Here is a 19967-nt window from a genome sequence, read left to right on the forward strand (position 1 = left end):
TTGTGTTGACCGTTATATGTAATCCTGCCAAAGCATTCAGCATTGCATTTTAAGATATCAATTTTCTCCATGGGTTTTTCATGTAATTACCTGGGATGGTGGTCTTGCTCTTCAGGTATACACAACCGAGTGATATTTCCCGTGCACGGCTTTGGTTTTTTGAAGGAAGGCGTAAAATTATGCTTTACACGGAGAGGGCACATTTTTACTACAGATACAAGGTTATTTAGACTGCTTCTGCACACAATTTTTCACCATGTAAAGTTATAGGTGCAACAGTGTACCTAAGTGCATCTATGCTTTCATATCTAACTTGATATATCTGCATCTATGCTTGATTTACTTCTATAAGGCATCTAAATTATCAAATCAAATATCAGAATCATTTTTTATAATGCATAGTGTTGACATATCCATTCATATTTCCTTGCTTGTAGATTCGTGGTATTCAGAATTTAATAATCTATTCACTGCCAGAGAGGAAGGAGTTTTACCCTGAGGTGAGCGTGATCTTTGTATAATAGGTTGCCTTTCTCATAGCAGCCTCGTTCTTTAAATTATTGCTGCATTTTGGAAAGCCTATTATTATTATCATTATTTTAAAACAAAAATTGGATGGGTAAATCTCACCTTATTTTGGATCTCTTTAACCGTCATCTTGGATTTTGCAGATTGTTAATATGCTTGATGGGTCCCATAACATGTCTTGCACAGTGCTATTTTCTCGCTTTGATCAGTTCAGGGTAATATTCTGCTCTCTTTATTGGTAGGCTTGCACATATGGGCGGTTACAAAGCAGGGTACACCTTACATGTGCCCCCAGGGAGGAACAAATATAATTTTTAATTTAATCTATTTTTTTTTAAAAAAATCCTTTGGTTTTGATATGTTTTTAAATGTTTTATTATTTTGAGAACTCAATTAAACATAAAATATGCCTAAAAATGAAGAAAATATATCTAAAGATATGAATTAATTAATTTTCCTATCCCCCATCATTTTGTCATAATTTTTCAAGAATTATTGTGTCCTGTGTTGTGTCATATCTGTGTCCTTATCCGTGCTTTTAGGTGGTGATGCAAGGCAGTACTGCTTGTGGATTGTGCTTTGAACCCCATGTGTATGTAGTGTACTCATGTAATCCTGTGAGTCCTACATCCATGTTCACTTTAACTGAGGATGGTTGATGCAGTCATGGATACCACTAAGCACTGTTACAGAGTTATGATATTGAACTCTTATCCCGATAATAACTGATGACATGCATTGACATATGCCATTTTGTTATAAGACCTGACGAAGACATCCAAGACGTACTTTGACTGTTAGCTGTTCTCTCTATTTCCTTAGGTTTACCATGTAGATTTTTATTTTTAAAAATTATGATGGAGGTGGGGGAGGGCTAAGAGTTTCCATTGGTGGTAAATTTGGGGTCCTCAGCTCATCACTCTGTCCTCTTCTCTTTTTGGGTGTTTTTTTTAATGTTATATCCCCATACTTTATAATGTAGTTTAGTACTGACATTTCCCCCCCTTGCTGACTAAATTTTAGCTGGAGAGAATTGTTGGAACTGCTCCTTCAAAAAGGATGGTGACGTCAGAGAAGGGTGTCTTCGTTTTTTGCTAGAAGACTTTTCTGTGCTCTAGACACTAGTAAATGCAAAAAGGATAATGTATGGGAGAGGCCAGAATGGCAATCCCATTGTCCATAAGCACCAGAGAAGCCAAGCTTTATTTCCGACATCACTGCATTAGAGACTGTTGGGATATTCTTCCTTTGACCTTAGCTAGCAATGATAATAATTGGTCTTGAAAGGATGCTTGAAATCAATTTTATAACTCGAGGAGTTGGATCTTTTTTGACAATAAGCATTTCAGGACTTGCTCTTCGTTTCTTTTATCCCTCTTTTCTGATTTGATTGAGAATGCTGAATTTGTATTTAAGAAATTTAAGTGAAAAGTTTGTATAGGAAAGCAAGGCATATAGCAGGATTCTTTGTATTAGTTGTTCCCTCTTTTCAAATTCACTATTCTCGGGGAATTCATTGCTGCTGTAATTTGTCACTTGGAGTAGTCTCCTTTTTAGTTACATATTTTTTTTCTCCTGATCACTGTTTATCAATAGTAAGTAGATCCCAGTTTTTTCAATATAAACTATTACAGATGCTAGCAAGCTTCACGAAGTTTTGAGTGTGCATGTATCAGCTTTAAGCGTTTTTTCTTCTAGGTGGGCCAGATCAGTCAAGAGTCTGATGCTTCTTGATTTCAAACAGTGGTGCTCAGCAGGTCAGCATTTGACAAGCAAATTGTGCCATTTTAAGTGACTTGTAATTTTGACGGTTACAATTGCAACAAGCAAACAAGCTAAGCCTGGGCTTTTCTTATATGATGAGCAATTGAGCTGTAGTTGCTGGTAATGAGCTGATAATGCAGTGTATGAGAATGTCATTATATTTGGTTGGGACCAAGCACCATTGCGGAAGAAAGCTTGCTCTTTGGGTATTCTTTCGACATCTGAGAATCATAGCAATTGTCATCTGATACGTAAATTAAAACCAAGTTTCAAGGGAGAGAGGATAATGCCACTGACCCCAGTGTTTCTCAAGACAATGTTACGGCCATTTTTGTGTGTATATATATATATATATATATATCAACCTAAAATTTTTAATATTTTTCGCCCTATGCTTCCATTCCAAAGTTTAGTCGGTCTTGTGCTCAATCTGGATTCTAGCAGACCATGCACCAGAAGATAACATAGTATTACAGTAACATTTCTAGTTTATCTAGGCTCCCATCTCTTCTTAGAGAACACATCTAAAAAGAATAACGTTTTTAAACAACCATATCATAATAGACTCAGATCAAATTTTTTAAAAAGAAAATGAATAGGAAAAATAAATCTTCTTTACATGGAAATCAATCAAATCTCAATTACAAAACTAATTTTAGTATTGGAGTCCAAGTTTGTACAACTGACCTACTAGTTAATATATAAAAAGCACGAACTCATATATTTTATCAGAGGATTGCAGCAGCAGCAGAGGTTTGAGCTCCAAATAGGCTGGATGGCGATAGACTCTCACTTAAAAACTGTAGGGTGGCAGCTTCTACTGGAGGATGCATGTAAAGTGAGGGGTGTGCATAGAAGGGGTCCAGTTTTGTCAGGAAAGATAGGGAAGGAAGAAAGATGCTAGCTGGTTGCTGCAGATGGGTTTCTGATTCAAGAGTAGCATCATCTTGGCTGTCAGGGAAGCATTTACTTTGGATTTGGCCAAAGGCTTCCACTCTGTGCTTCTTTTGACTACTTGCGGGATGTAACTGCTATGTGGGATAAGGTGATGTTGGATGTTAAAACCGGCGAAAATGGCCAAATGGCCATCAAATCTAAACTATTTAGTTAGTAGACCGGTTTTGAAACTATATAGTTTATTAACAATTCGAGTATAAGAGTGTCGATTTTGATCTGAAAATCGAGTCTTTAAGACTCGATTTTCATCATATTTCGATTGCTTAAAAATCGAGTCTTAAAGACTCGATTTATAAGCCTATATATAACTAAAATGAAATCAGATACAGAAAAAAAAAAAAAAAAAATCGACGAAGAAAAAACCCAGAAGAAATTAGATCCACCCAGGCCGCGGTGAACCTCAGGCCGCGCGAGCCTGGCGGCCTGGGTCGCGCGGCCAGGCGTCGCGCTGCCCAGGTCGTGTGGCCTCTGATCTGGTCTCCCTCTCTCTGATCTGGTCTCCCTCTCTCTTATCTGATCTGACTCTTTCTCCCTCTGTGATCTGATCCGATCTGGTGGGGTGAGGCTGCGCTTGAGACTCAAAGTTTTAAAAAAAATTTTGTTTGTAAATCGAGTCTCAGGGACTCGATTTTGAAATCCAAAATTGACTCTCTCAGTCAATTGGTGTTGGTTGAGGTCAGACGGCAGCGAGGCTTCTACTAGCTTTATGAATATGGTGTGAACTAGAAGGCAGTTGGATGTGGGCCGAGTCCTTTGTTCTGCACTGCTCTTTTGTTCTAATTGGTTGTTCTTGGACCTTTTGACTATTACACCAAGAAAAAAAAAAAGAAAAAAGAAAAAAGAAAAAAAAAATCACCTAGGCATGGTTTCAAGTTCCAATTGATTCCCCAAATTCAATATTTGCTAATTTACATTAATTTCTTGTACATATTATATTTAACAATCCGATAAATCTAAAAAAGGAACCATACCACATAACCACACAATAAAACGATTCTTCCTTGTACATCAAAAGTTAATTAGAAATAAGACTCTGATAACGTCTTCTGGCTTTTGATCCACTTTTGTATTGAAGTAGGGTGTGTTTTTACTTCAAATTTGCACAAGGTAATTTAGAAACCTAATAATTTTTCTAAGTATCTTTGGTCACTCAATTAGTTTTCTACAAATACTGGACTTCCTCCAGTTTTCTTACCTTGCTATGAATTGGCTTTATCTCCACTTCATGACCCACAACCTTTTATTCATTACAAGTATCACAAGATTTTTCAAACTGGGATTCCTTCTACAAATACAGGAGAAAAACCCAACACTTTGATCATTTAATGCATTTTAAAGACCGCACAAATTCACAGGCAAAACCCAACACTTTGAGATACGATATGATAGGTTTACAAACACACAAGATTTACTTAAAATTTTTAGCAGTCTAGAATTACAGGTTGAGAAATGATACAATAATTTTGCAAGCATGCATGAGTTCTTTAAATTTTTAAGCATCTTAGAGTTACAAGTTGAGAAATGATACAATAAGTTCACAAGCACGCATGAGTTCTTTAAATTTTTAAGCATCTTTGAGTTACAAGTTGAGAAATAATACAATAGATTCAAAACATACGAGAGCTCTCTAAATTTTTAGGCATTCTAGAGTTACAAGTTTATGAAGGACAATACTAGGGTATGCAGGGAATATCTATTGATTCAGATCAGAAATAAACCTCCTGAATGATTAAGCATTTTTATAACATATGAAATGTGAACCATGCAGCAATATTGAACTTAGAGGAAACTAAAGAGGATATTCAATACGTAACGAAAGATTATAGACATTCAAGTAGGTTTTCTTGAAAGCCTACAGCTCAAAAGAACTAATGAATAGCAAAACATATGGAGGAATAACAAATTAACAATCCAAGGATCTTTCTCTTCAATGCTCACATTGTTATAAGGTAATGAAATGCCTTACATCGTATAATAGGAAAAATAATTTAATTGCAGAATATTTTTTTCATGATGAAATTTTTTAATTTGATTGTTTTATCCCTATTTAACACATTTTGGTTGTCAATTGAAAAATATTTTTCAAAGCCTCATCTTGTGCACAACAATGGAGCATGGGTTCTAGTAAAATAGGTTGTATGATCTTATCAACTTAAAGAGCAAAATTTCTGCATTAAAATTATGCAAATCAAGACAATTACTATCTGCTTTCTCTCTAAGCTTCCCATTATCCACATAAATTCTGAATATATGGGGATTGAAAACACTTGCAACATCAAGTAAAGCACAAAATTTACTAACCTAAAGGCAATTTTTAATCCTTTCACCTTTTCTACAAAATTTATAAATTATTTAAAATTGTTCGACTTATATTATTGTAATGAACGGTGCTAGAGGTCTTCACACACAATTCACCTTATATTATCCTTTCCCCTTTCACCTTTGTATGTTGTGCACAGAAGGATTCACACACAATTCTTCCATAACTATCATCTTCAATTCATCAAGGGTCTTCAACCAACTATCAATTTGGGTATAATAGCACTTTATATCTGGCCCTTCAAATGACAATCCCTTGTTCGCATTGGCATTCTTAAGCGGACCACAGTGGTTTATTAGATTATATCAATTATAGTCATTGTGAACCTGTTAGAGTCAAGTTATAATGTTAGTTAAAAAACATTTTATCTAGTCAAACTACACAAAGTACAAAACAAATACATTACATACTAGAAGCCTTATAATTTCACATGAATTTTCTTTTAAGAGAGATTTTAGTCACAGCTTATGTTAATGTTTGTTATTTTTAGTTAATAGTAACACATTTTAAAAATAGGGTTTAATGTGAACACACTCCCCCCCCCCCCCCCTCTGCACTGCCCCCCTCTCAAAAAAAACTATATAATTTGTTCAAGTCTTTAATAAAGGGTAGCCAGTTAACGCAAGAAAATTGTAACCACTTGTCATAACCATAGAGAGAATATAGTCACTTGGTGCAACCACGGCTTCTAAGACCCAACATTTATTATTATTTTTTGATGAAGTGGATCCTCATCACGGCAGAGCCCTTTGGGCCCACTCCTAGGGAGTAAACCCAACTTTTCTTATATACTATATGCCCAACTTTTCTTGTATACTATATGCTTAAATTCAAGTTACATCTGGTGTGTTTTTCGGTTAACATTACAGCACCTATTATCTTCAAATCAGATAAATATGTCATCTAATCCCCTTTCAATTTATTTGTTTTTCCCATAACCACCATGCTCACCAAATATCAAGCCTCTCAAAGATTAAGAATCATCTCATCTATGCCAAAGGCCTCTTGGCCTGGTGGCCCCTCAGGCTCTCCCCTAATAGGGTGAGCTCAAGCTCTGGTTCAACCCACCAACTCCGTCTATAGGGTGTGCAACTATAATAAACTTGAATGCAGAAAACTGTTTGCATTACAAAGATCAATATATTTCACTTTCACATAGTGAAATATTTGTTCTTTTTAACTATGTCCATCTTGAAGCAAGAGACACTCACTAATTGCAATGAGTCACAAGAGTTACTCACACAAGAAAAATTTGATAAAAACACAAACCATTTACAACAAAATCCACAACCTAAATCAGTTATCCCAGAAATGCCATTAAATATTTTCTCAAGTATCTAAATAGTCAAACTCTTTAACCCACACCCCACAAATAATACCCAACAATCAAATCAAAACCCTTACCTGAGGTGTAAATTTTTTGAGAGAGAGGGGTAGTGACAGAGAGGCAATGTGGTGTGAGATCAGAGACAATATGGTGTGAGAAGTGTGAGTGTTATGGGTGAGTGAGGCAGTGAGTTTACTAAGGAGTGTGAGAGTGTCGGAGGCTAAGAGTGGGTGAGAGTTGTGAGTGTTTTGCGTATCTGTGTTTTAAAGGTGAGAGTTATTCACATGTTCTGCGTATTCGTGTTTTATACAATTTTGCCTAGAAAAAATCGAGTCTATAAGACTCGAGATACAAGTAAATTTTAATTCAATTTCGAGTCTTATAGACTTGAGATCTATGAGGTGGTAACCATTTTCCCGAAGCAAATTGAGTCTTAAAGACTCGGTTTTTGCTTTGTAGAAATCGAGTCTTTAAGACTCGAGATCTATGTGGCACAATAGTGTCCAACTCATCAAGTGCAAAGCGAGTCTTTAAGGCTCGAGTTTTATATAGATCTCGAGTTTCTAAAACTTGAGATGCTAGTTGGCTATTACCTTTCAAATGTGGGTTAACTTACTATATAGAACCCCTTACTATGCTAGTCCCCAAATTCCCTCTCAAGATGTGTTTTAATTAATTTAAGATCCATTTGTTCTGTCTCTTGGGTTGAGTAATGAATTGTTCATTTAAACCTTGAACTAAATTCATATGACATTTATTTATGGCAATAATCAAATATCCACATTGTAAAATGCCAAACATCTGTATTAGATTACAATGGTAGTTTTGAGAATGATTTTACACCTATTAACTAGTGATGAAACCAAATTTGATATCATTCATGAACTAAGTTGTATTCAAGGGAGGAATTGAGAATATAGCAGGAAGGGACAAGAAAGAAGGAAAAGGAATGAAAATAAATATAAATTCAATGACATTTAATCAGCCAAAAGCAATGCTGGAACATAGAGAGATTTTAGAGGCCAGGGGAAGATCATGGATCATCCAAGACTTCTAAAGTCAACCACAAAAAGCGAAAACATGAAGCTAAAAAGTGGGTGGATCACCCATAACTTCTCATGTTGATTAACTCAATAAAAAGCAAAAAACATTAACAAAAAAGTATGCATAATTGATGATCAAAAGATGCTTACATCATAAGCCTATAGATAGGCAAAGCTACAATGGAAATTGATAAGATGTGCTCCAATTTTATACATTGTTCACAAGGTATATACTAGATTTTTCCAATGATAGAGAAATCCAAGATTTGGCATTCCGCAATAAAAATTCACAAATTAGATCACTGTAGCTATGATTGCTGTAAAAGCAACTTTACAAGATATCCTACTGTTTGGACCAAGCATCTTCACCAAATTTAGCAGCAAAAGATTTATTAGGAAGAAAATGTACACAGAATTTTTTAAAGAAAAAGAAAAAGAAAAAGAAAAAGAAAAAAAGCCTTGCAGAGAAAGAAGAAGAAGATAACAGTGGATGTGGATAACAGAAACAGAATATGAGTATCAAAACAACTTAGGCAGAGGATCCATTATTAAAGAAGATTGTGGCACTTTGTGAAAAAGGAACACACAATCATAACAAAACAGAGTTTGTAATAAATTAGCAAATAAGAACGGAAGTAATAAAATCACATTTAAGAGTGAATATATCCTTGCTCGCACACACCACGGGAACATCTGATATTAGCAGCTTCGACTTGGGACAGACCATTGACTGCATATCCTATATCAAACAAAACAGGAAAAGAAACCATTCATGAAATTTTTTTTACAAGAAGTATAAAGCGTATATACATCTATGCCCATGGACGGACTTACTGGGAAGATGTGATAAATAGCTAGTTGGTCCAATCCAAAAGGGAATTTTAAAAAAGATATATTAGATGGTAGTTAAAAAAATACCCATAAAATAAAAGAAAGATGAAAGATGTGAGAGTAAAGAGAGAGACATACCCATGCTTAGGAAAATTTATTGACAAAGGGTTGAAGGACTTTCTTAGTGTCGAGAGAGTCCCACTCCAGCAATTTCCACCATTCTTTTTCATATGTTGAAATCTTTTGAAGAGAAGGGGGAGGAGATAGTTGTCCATTAAGAAAGGGCAGAGAGAGAGGGAGTCTCTTCAGCTTCTGACATTTATTTATATGAATCGTTTCAAGAGAATCACAAACTATTACTTTACTGCTACTACAGATGGTCTTCAGTTCCGGTAGGTCATCCAGACCTAAAACCCTCAAATTGGAGAGAGTGATTTTGGTACGTACAAGACTTGACCTTTACCTATTTTGATAATTAATAGATATTGGATAAACACTAAAAAGAAAATTAGGATTGATTGAGGAATCCTTGACCTCTACAGATTATTCTGCATAAATAATTCTTATCTGATGATTTTATTCAAATAAACTACTGCTCCTTTTATACAAGATAAGCCCTGCTTTTTAGGAACAAACTATCCTAATAAAACTCAAACACCAGCTCCAATAGCCGTTACCCCCCCAAACACTTGATAAACAAATTCCCTTGTCCTACTAAAATGCAAATACAAATGCAATTAATCCTAATATTATGCAACAACTTATTCTGATCCTAAAATTAAGCAAACATCCAAATATTCTGCAGCAAGCATAACGTTAAAATCTGTAACAGAAACTCCACTTCTTTTGCACGTAACAACTCTTCCCCCCTTAACAAGGGCCCTTGTCCTCAAGGGCAAGATCTGGAAATTGATGCTTCAAGCTTCTGTAAGTCCTCCTTAGTAGCATCTGCCGGTGATAGGCCTTGCCAATTCACTGAAATTTCAGTCTTGCCACGCTGCTGCCTTTGATCCAAAACTGCTTGACTATTAAGGACCACAGGTAGCTGTGATTGAGCTAAGACATTGGCCCCTAACTTACCTTTAAGCAAGGAAGCATGAAACACTGGATGAATGCAAGACTTGCCTGGAAGATTTAATTTGTAGGCAACCTTACCAATGCCTTGGAGGATCTGAAATGGACCATAGGATTGTGGAGCAAGCTTGTACTGTATAGTGAAATCAAAACCAATCAATTTGTAGAGCCACCTCTCCGGAAACCAATTAGGATCCATCTTGATTAAACTTCTATGGTTCATTCTCACTATGAATCTTCTCCCTAGGAGGTAGTGACGCCACTTTTGTACTGCCATGATAAGTGCCAACATCTCCTTTTCATAAGTTGAGAGCAGCAACTTTTTCCCATGAAGAGTGTGGCTGTGAGAAGCAATTAGTTGCTTTTGTCGCAAGACTGCTACTATTCTTGATCTTGAGGTATCACATTCAATGACAAAAACTTGGTTGAAATTTGGAAAGGCCCACACTAGTGCTGTGGTCATGGCCTCCTTCAGCTGCTGAGAGATTGACTTAGCCACAAGGATACAACTAAATAAACTCTTCCTTAGCATCTGGGTTAGAGGTGCTGCAATCTTATTGTAACCTTTAATAATTTTGTGACAGTACCTTGTTAATCCATGCAAGCTTCTCATGGTTTTGGAAGTTCGAGGTTGTGACCAATTGAGCATGGCTGAAATTTTTTTGGAATCAACAGACACCCCTTGCAATGTGATTTCCCTTCCATCGCATACAAACCTCATGATTAATTTGGAAAAATCCCATATTATCTCCCCAAGGGTGCATAACCATTGTGTCCCCATTACCACCTCATACCCTTCAAGGGGTAGGACGTAAAAATCAGCCTTAGTAAAGAAATTGCCGAGTTTGATTGAGACTCCAGTACACTTTCCTCGGCTGACCAGCTTCTCTCCTGACGCTAATTTCACCTTAACATGCTGTCCCAAATCTGATTGTAGCATGAGCTTTATTGCCAAGCATTCACTAATGAAGTTATGGGTGCTTCCGGAATCAAGAAGCACAATGGGAAATGTGTTGCCAATCTGCCCTTGAACTCTCATGGTCTTGGAGCTATTAATTCCGCTTATAACATGCAGCGAAATTTCTGAGTTGTCAGCTTTCCCAAAGGACTCCACATCCATGACTACATCTCCATCAACCTCTTCATTGCAAGCTTCTATTAGGAAAAGCTTTTTACACCGATGACCTGGTACAAACTTCTCATTACAATTGTAACATAAACCCTTCTCCCTTCTCTCCTTGAGCTCTGCTTGTGACATTCGTCGTACCGTTGATGGAGTGCGTGAATCGGGTTGATCTGTCCCCACTGGAGTTGTTACTTGGCTGCTGGTAGTGTTTGGCTGAATTATTTTTCTTTGAGAAGCATTTCGTGCCTCAAACAACCTAGCAAGTCCGATGGCTGTGGTTAAGTCAGTAGGACGTCCAGCCAAGACATCTGCCTTGATGTTCTCCTTTAATCCACTGACAAAACAACTAACTTGACGAGTAGGTGTCAAGTGACCCACCTTGGCAAGAAGTTGTTCAAATCGGGATTGATATTCTCTTACTGATCCCGTTTGTTGCAATTTGGTCAGCTCTCCAAAAAAGTCATGGAACTGGGTTGGTCCATAACGAGCCAAAAGGCCAGCTTTGAATACTTCCCACGTCACAAACTCTGTTCCCTGTTGGAGAAGTTGGTACCAGAGTTGAGCTTCCCCTTCTAAATGGAAAGAGGCAAGTGCAACCTGGTCTTCTAGTGGCGTCTCTTGGAAACGGAAGAATTGTTCAGCACGGCAAATCCAACTGGTGGGGTCTTCACTCCCATTGAATCTTGGAAAGTCGAGTTTCACCAAGCGAGGGGCGTAAGATTGGTTGGTTCTGCCTTGTTGTGAACCACGATTTCCCCATTGGTTGTGTGATCCACGTGGTTGGCCATGGGAGCTCTCTCCTTCCTCACGGTGTGAATTAAAGGAACTAAGCTTTGTAAAAAGCTCAGTTACCTTTTCAAGCATTTGTTGTTGATTGGTGAGGAGTGAAGTGACATTTTGTTCAAGTTGCTCCACACGTTGATCCATCCCCAGGCTCTGATACCACTTTGGTACGTACAAGACTTGACCTTTACCTATTTTGATAATTAATAGATATTGGATAAACACTAAAAAGAAAATTAGGATTGATTGAGGAATCCTTGACCTCTACAGATTATTCTGCATAAATAATTCTTATCTGATGATTTTATTCAAATAAACTACTGCTCCTTTTATACAAGATAAGCCCTGCTTTTTAGGAACAAACTATCCTAATAAAACTCAAACACCAGCTCCAATAGCCGTTACCCCCCCAAACACTTGATAAACAAATTCCCTTGTCCTACTAAAATGCAAATACAAATGCAATTAATCCTAATATTATGCAACAACTTATTCTGATCCTAAAATTAAGCAAACATCCAAATATTCTGCAGCAAGCATAACGTTAAAATCTGTAACAGAAACTCCACTTCTTTTGCACGTAACAGATTTTGGTAGTGTCCATTCCTTCCTCCACTGTTTCTTCATCACTTGCTTCTCCTATTATTTTCTCTAATTGGTTACAATGGTAGACATAGATCTCTTCCAGGTTACGCAAGTGTAGTAGCAACCCAGGTGGAAGCAACTTCTTTATATTCGGACATTGGAATATCTCAATCACTTTGAGACGGGAAAAGGTGATAGGCGGGACCCGTGCTGATGCAGCTCTCTGTCTTTCATCTTGAGAGTTTGAAGAGAATCGGTAAGAGAAGAAGAAGGCGAAAGAACGTGCTCTATTCCTTTGCAATGGCTAAGACGTATTTTCTTCAATTCCCTTACGTGCTTCAAAGATGGAACATCGCATAGACTTGTTAAATCGTCACATTCTACAATATCTAGGGATTGCACGTCTTCCGGTAGCACACGGGACTCACCTTCTCTTCTTAAATTGCACTCTCTTTCTAAAATTGCACCTTTTCCTACGTCTTGAATATCCCGATCCACGTCTTCCTCTGACTCTCCCACTTGAATTTGGTAACATGTGAGTTGCCTTTTCTCTAAAGATCTTATAAAACTACAAAACTCATACAATTCATCAAAACGGACCCAAACATTCTCCAATTTCTTCAACCTTTCTATCTCCTCTCCTTTCACTGTTACTACGCAAGAAAATCTAAGATACTGGAGATGAGAAAGTTTAGGTAAAATCCCAAGTGGCATGATTATTGGACTCCCTACGTCCAGATTGAGGTATGTCAAGTTTACTAACATTTCTAAACCATCCGGTACTTCCGTAATTAGAGTTCCCCCAAGGTCTAACTTTGTCAATGTTGTAAGCTTTGCTAATGAAGACACATGCTTTAAATAACAACACCCTCTAAGGCTTAATGTATTAAGATTCTCCAAGCTAAAGATTGAATTCGGCAGAGATTCAATGTCAGTATATGATAGATCAAGAAACTTGAGCCCATGCAAATGCTTAAATAAAGAATCTGGGACATTTTTTAATGACTTGTTACCTTGCAGCAACAAGGTCGAAAGGTTAGGACACATTGGTGATACATTAGAAGGAATTCTTGATATTTTTTTGTACATCAAAGAAGCCTTTACGAGATTCTCTCTCCATTTTCCTTCATCAGGAAAATCCTCCAATCCCAAGTGACCTTCTACCATAAATTTAGGACTTGCAACTTGGAGAACCATTTCTCTTACCAAATCATGCATCTTCACAAACATTCCCTCTTCATAATATTTCTCACTTACACCTTCTAATAAGCAAGCGTTTTCAAGTTTACTTAACATAGAATAGCCCCTATCAAACTCTGCTTGCCTACTCTTCATTCTTTCAATAATTCCCTCATCAATCAAATGTTCTATTAACTCTTCTTTGTAAATCTTGAAGTCTTCAGGGTATAGTGCACAATGCAAGAGACACTGTTTAAGCTTCTATTCTTTCAGTCGTTCATAACTAAATTTAAGCACCTCATGCACCTGCTTCTCTATATTGTCAAACCCCTTTAATGATGTCCTCAACTGTTCCAATGCATCTCTCCACTCATAATTGTGAATTAAGCGTTTGAAACTTCCAGCTATCGTGACGATTGCAAGAGGCAAACGAGCACATGTTTGAAGAACATTTTTTGCAATTGCTTTCAAATATGGAGTATTAAAAACATCATATTCCATTTTATGCAAAATTAACTCTCGTGCCTCCTCTTTCGAAAGTGACTCCATTTTGATATCCTTACAACTCATTCCTCGACAAACATCAAGATCTCGAGTTGTCAATACTATTTTGCATTCATTTGCTGAAGTAGGCTCTGGAATTCCTATTTTCTCAAGAGCAAATGTTTCCCACAAATCATCTAGGATTAGCACATACCTCCTATCTTTCAATGCTGTGTATAACTCTGCTGCCCCTGTTATTTCATCCTCAAATTTTGGGAGTCCTAATTTCAACTTGCTGGCAATTTCATTTTGTAGTTTGATAATATCATTAGCCTTTGATACAGTCACCCAAATTACCCTTTCAAATTTGTCTGACACATTTAATAAGAAATTGTTAACTTCTTTCATGACAGTCGTTTTGCCAATGCCACCCATGCCATAAACACCAATCTTCCCAACATTATTATCTAACAAGCATGCTATAATCTCTTTCTTTGTTCTTTGAGCAGTTTCTCCCACTAAGGTCGATGGTGGCATCATTTTACCAATGCATTCAGGTAGATCAAGAACCAAACCATCAGTGAAATCACCCGCTTGATAAAGTTCCTCCACATCTTTTGTCTTCTTTAAAGCAAATTCTCCCTTCTGCATACGTGAGAGAAACATCCATCCGGCAGGTTCTTGTCCAATGTCTATGTCACCCTTAATTGTTTCTACATTTTGAAGCCAATGTTTAACTTCTTGCTTTGGTTTCTTTCCTTGATGAAGTTCTGTATAAAATTTTGTTTTTATGTCATCCTTCCGGCTTTCCAGTAAGTCCCATTTTCTCTTCAGATTCTTCACATGTTGATCAGCCTCTTTGTGATAACTCCAATATTTGCGTACTGAAGGAACTATGTTTCCAACAATTGAACCTAACATCTCCATTGGAAAGACCCTGCATGATAGATGCACCCAAGATGTAGATCAGGCATATTGGCCATGTGTTTGGGGAAAAGAGAGAGAAGAATAACAAAAAAACAAAGAGGGGATGAATACATTTTGTTACCCAACTTTTGATATGGAGTTAATATGTACCTCCAGATTTTGTTTTGTAGTTACTAATAACTCTTTCATTCTTGACAGATAAATTAACAGTCAAATAAGTAATATGGTTATAACTACATTTCTTTAATGGTAAAATTTTAGAACGCCAAAAAAAGAAAAAAGAAAAAAAGAAAAAAAAAAAGAACAACTGACATGGAAAATATAAAGATGAAAGAAACAAGCCATGACACTGAGGAATTAGAAATTAATGATTTTGAACTCGGCAACAAGCAAATCCAGGAATTGTAATTCATACTCCCATATGTACCACCAAAGTTCATTACCGCCTTTTTTGTCTCTTGACTGATTGGAGTCAAAACCTATGAAGAATTTGATAGGAGGGAAGTATGGTACAGATTCCATAATAACATAAATTGAAATTGATCTATGCCCAATGCCTCTGTGAAAATATCTGCACGCTGATGTTTAGAGGGGATATTGGTGGTTTCAATGTAACCTTCTTGTATTTTTCACAAAGGAGATGGCATTTGAGCTAGATTATTATTTCCATGAAAATCTAGATTGGCTACAATCTGAATTTGCATAGTTGTTGCACAGTAACGTTTCGTAGGCTTACAATGAGAAAAGCCACTCAAGTCAACTCACAACAAGCCATGGCATGACTCTATATTTGGATTTGAAGAAAGAATGAGAAATAGTGGTTGTTTCTTGGTTTTCCAAGAAATGGGGCAGTCACCATTATAAATGCCATTACTGGTGGTAGAATGGTGATTCGAAGGACAACTAGCCCACCTGAGTCAAAATGAGATGATATTTCCACAATAAAATGCCTTGAGCTGGGGAACCTTTGAGGCAACAAAGACGAGTGGCAGTCACTGGCAGCATCAAGATCAGGTTTATGAGGCTTAGCCATGAAATGACTAGGGTCTGTTTGGATAGAACTTATTTTGCTGAAACTTAAAACTGAAAACTGAAAACACTGTAGCAAAATAATTTTTAAATGTGTGAATAGTACCGTGGGACCCATTTTTAATGAAAAAGTTGATAAAAAGTGTAATTTGTGGGTCCGTAAACAGTGCATATGTGCACTGTTCACTGCAGAAAGTCAACAATTGCGGTTACTGTTCATTGAACAGTAACCGCAATACTCCAAATGAAAACGCGTGGAAAAAAAAAAAAAAAAAAAAAAAAAAAAAAACAGAAACGCAACGCAACGTAGGATAAGTCCAACCCAAACACACACTAAGAATATTGATAGCATAAATTATGTCAGGTCTAGCGATTGCTAAATACATTAGGTAGCCAATGAGTTTGCGATAAAGTGTTGGATCCTAAAGGAGCTGACCATCAATATTTGTCAGTTTGAGATTATGCTCCATAGGAAAAGGGGAGAGTTGTTTGCTAACATACCCCCACCTAAAGATTTCCAATATGTATTTTCTTTGAGAGAACAACCATGTGAAGAGCGAAGGACAATTATCCCCAAGAAGTATGTTAGAAGGCCCAATTCTTTGATATGAAATTAAGCATGTAGAAATTTTTGACAGACATTTGGTTTAACATGAGAATCATAGATTTTATTCCACTCAAGAAACTAAACTACAACATAACAGCTGCAAAGGAAAAAGTTATACCTGGTCTGAAAAGCATACACTTCTTGATAAGACTCTGATTCATTGAAGGAGAAACACACCAATTGAAGCAGAGATAATAAGAGGCCACAGACCGTTCTACAAAATGTGTATGTGAGAAAAGCGAAGTTTGTAGTCAAAGAATCAATAACATCTAGAAGCATCAAATGTTACAAAACTGAATGATAGGTAAGGAGTCTAAGCAAGACGCAAGTCACACAATTGTGCCATGCGAAAAAAAGCTTAGGAAAACAAAAGTGGTAACCTTTTTCTATGTCTTTTAATTTCAATGCAGAATCTTGTGACAGTGCACAACTGCAGAATTAGCTAAGCATGCACTAGTCAATGAGGGTCCTCCAGTGTGGTTAGAGGAATACCCTCCTGGCCCCCAAACTCTTGTATAGTTTTCTGAATATTGTTTATGATATATCTGTCGTCTTTTACTCAAAATTTGGCTCCGTTTTGCAACTGGGTAAATCTGATTTTTGTGTCCAAATTGTCCTAAATATCTGCTTCTAGACATCATTCACATCCATGGCAGTCAAAATCTAGGTACTGGCCTACGAGCTACGGCATATGCGGGCATTGGATTAAATGGCATAGGCAATGGTCATAATTCAGAAAGAGAAAAAATAGTCAGGAGGACCAATTACCCTTAACCATAGGACATCAGTGACAGATGTCTTTTAAACTCTCAAGAACACACTTTGGCAGCACAAAATGTGTCCAAGTTGATCATATAATGCAAAGAAGCAAATTAAACAAACAAGTCTCAGAGTTTGATTGTTGTCATTCACGATTTTGATACGATATATCATAGAAGAACCTGAAAGTGGACACATAGCAATGAGATAAGAGCACGACAAGCTCACTGCTGTCTTTCTAAGCCAAATGTGAAGTAGATAAAACTAACATACCAATATGTGAATGTATGAAAAAGGGGGAGAAAAGTTCCAATACAAGGAAAAACACATAGAAGTAAAAGAAAGAAAGCTTTTAAAGAAACAAATTGCCTCAGAAAGAAATGGTTCTCTCTGTTTGCTTTCAAATGGAAATGATTCATTTCACTGTAAAAATTTAATTCTTCATAAATCTAAAATGTTCAAGGTACTATAAGTTGACGTTAAATCTTACTAATCGCATATCCATGCTATGCATGGGAATATATAATTACTTCGTAACGTGGTATAATGTATAATTAATTCTCTAAAATTTATTGAAAATAATTTGCTCTCTCTAAAAATTTAATTATTTCTAAAAGTATTTTCCATTTTTCTATCTCTACAAATATATTATTCTATTATTTTGAGTTTTTTTGGGGAAAAAATTGGGTGTGTTTAATTGATATTATTCTTTTTTTTTTTTTAGAAGAGCTATTATTCTTTTTTCAAGTGATCTATATTCTTCAAACTTTTGTTATAGTGTTATGTTTTCCTTTTTTATTTCTACAACTAAATATTTTTAAGTTTCAAATTAATTATTTAAATTTCTCATTCTCTTAAGGAGATTGTGATTTTAATCAAATCTCATCACAACTTTACAATTGATATTACTCAAATAATTGATAGGCACATTCAAATATTATAATTGTTCTCTTTGATTGTTAAATGTTATCCTATTGCATTATAAAAAATTAAAAATAGTATATAAAAATTTTTTTTTTGTTCTCTTTGAATATTGTTAAATGTTATCCTATTCTATTATTACAAAGAATTAAAATGGTATATAAGAATATAATATTATTCTATTACATAAAATGATTTGGATAATTTGATATTTATTATTATCTCTTTTATTCAACATTTAAATTCAACCACATCCTTCATATCATTAAATTATTTATATTCTCTCTTTTTTATTTTTTAAAATAAACATATAATATTTTACTTAAATTCACTTCCAAAATATCTAATAATTAACTCAAATCAAAACTATAAGAGGGAGAGAGAGTATATATGATGAGAAACTCACAAAACATACCACCAAAATGCATCGACCCAAAGTATCTAAATTAAAGTTGCAAGAAAGAATATATATATATATATATATAGAGAGAGAGAGAGAGAGAGAGAGAGAGAGAGAGAGAGAGAGAGAGAGAGATATTCACATATTCTAGGAGAGAAAGTGAGAGAAATAGCAAAATTATATAAAATAAGGTGAGTAGAAAAATATTCAAATGAAAATGCATAATTGTAAATAACAAATTATTCAAACTAGGCTACCTAATAGAATAACATTATGTCATTATATTAAATCATTGGATAGCATTTGACAATAAAAATAAAATAAAAAAACAACAAATTAAAATATAACCAAATGCATTAACCCAAAGTAGAGTTTAACAAAAAAATTCATCAACCTAAATTAGATTTGCAACAAATAATTAAAAATTCAGAGAGAGAGTATTCACCTATATGTGTGGGCTAAATATAGATAGAATGAAAAAGAGAAAAGCAAATATTTATAGTAAAAAAAAAAAAACAAGGGAGAAAAAGAGTTATAATAAAAGGAATGTGAAGGGATGGAGGAAGTGTAGGGTTAAGGTATAGAGTAGTGGGAAGATAAAAAGGTAAAAGTGGGAGAAACGTTAGAGCATAGCAACAATAAATATTATGTTTCAACTTTTAGATATATAAAAATTTTATCAAATAACAAATAATAAGTAATTTTAAATGTCTTTAATATCACATATTCTTATAGATTCATTAAAAAATCTCATTATAGAATGATTCTTCTCCATCTCAAAAATAAATGGAAAGGTTCTTTGGTTTTTTTGTGTCAAAATGTTTAGCCCTCAGAAAGAACAAATTTTCTGCCATTTAAAAAAAAAAAAAAAATGTAAGCAGGTTGGGGAATCAAGTAATGACCCGACACATAAAAGAAAGGCCACTTTTTCTTTTCAATAAATGAATTATTTAGACAAAAAAGATAGCTAAAATAAACAGAGAATATAAATGTATTAGATTCGTCCTAAAAATCACAAATTTCTTAGATTAAAAAAAAAAAAAAAAAACATGTCCAATCATCTAATCATATAAATATCTAAAACCAAATAGTAATAATAATAATAATTTCATACGCATAATCGCATCAAAGATCTTAGTATCTTACCAGTCCTCTCTCTCTCCCAAAGAAAGCCAATTCTACAAATTAGGCATCAACTGTTTAGAAATCAGAGGAGAAGTTTAGATACACAGACTGATTGGCTGTTAATCATAATAACAGAGGGCAAGAAAATAACACAAAGCAACCCTTCTTTGCTAGGTGGCTAAATGCTAATCTTTTGGAA

General features: G+C 35.4%; 4 protein-coding genes across 5 annotated transcripts in view; 1 reads left to right on the forward strand and 3 right to left on the reverse strand.

Annotated features, from left to right (window-relative positions):
• The window catches only part of LOC115955885 (U3 small nucleolar RNA-associated protein 25), a 32695-nt gene extending 31046 nt beyond the window's left edge, over positions 1-1649 (forward strand). For both annotated transcript variants that reach the window (XM_031074279.1, XM_031074278.1), the window contains 4 exons: positions 116-221; positions 438-500; positions 672-743; positions 1552-1649. In XM_031074279.1, the coding sequence (XP_030930139.1) occupies positions 116-221; positions 438-500; positions 672-743; positions 1552-1626 (316 nt within the window). In that variant the 3' untranslated portion in view covers positions 1627-1649. The remainder of the gene's footprint in view (positions 1-115; positions 222-437; positions 501-671; positions 744-1551) is intronic.
• A 7853-nt stretch (positions 1650-9502) lies between these two features.
• LOC115954444 lies at positions 9503-12334 on the reverse strand. The gene has a single exon (XM_031072299.1). The coding sequence runs from the start codon at positions 11895-11897 to the stop codon at positions 9660-9662; it is 2238 nt and encodes a 745-aa protein (XP_030928159.1). The 5' UTR covers positions 11898-12334; the 3' UTR covers positions 9503-9659.
• Positions 12335-12509: 175 nt separating this feature from the next.
• LOC115956536 (probable disease resistance protein At4g27220) lies at positions 12510-13673 on the reverse strand. Its single transcript, XM_031074881.1, has one exon. The coding sequence runs from the start codon at positions 13671-13673 to the stop codon at positions 12510-12512; it is 1164 nt and encodes a 387-aa protein (XP_030930741.1).
• Positions 13674-13778: 105 nt separating this feature from the next.
• Positions 13779-14927, reverse strand: LOC115956537 (disease resistance protein SUMM2-like). Its single transcript, XM_031074882.1, has one exon. It carries the CDS (start codon positions 14925-14927, stop codon positions 13779-13781), a length of 1149 nt encoding a protein of 382 aa, XP_030930742.1.
• Between the last annotated feature and the right edge of the window lie 5040 nt (positions 14928-19967).

This window comes from Quercus lobata, chromosome 8, assembly GCF_001633185.2.
Source record: "Quercus lobata isolate SW786 chromosome 8, ValleyOak3.0 Primary Assembly, whole genome shotgun sequence".
Taxonomy (NCBI): domain Eukaryota; kingdom Viridiplantae; phylum Streptophyta; class Magnoliopsida; order Fagales; family Fagaceae; genus Quercus; species Quercus lobata.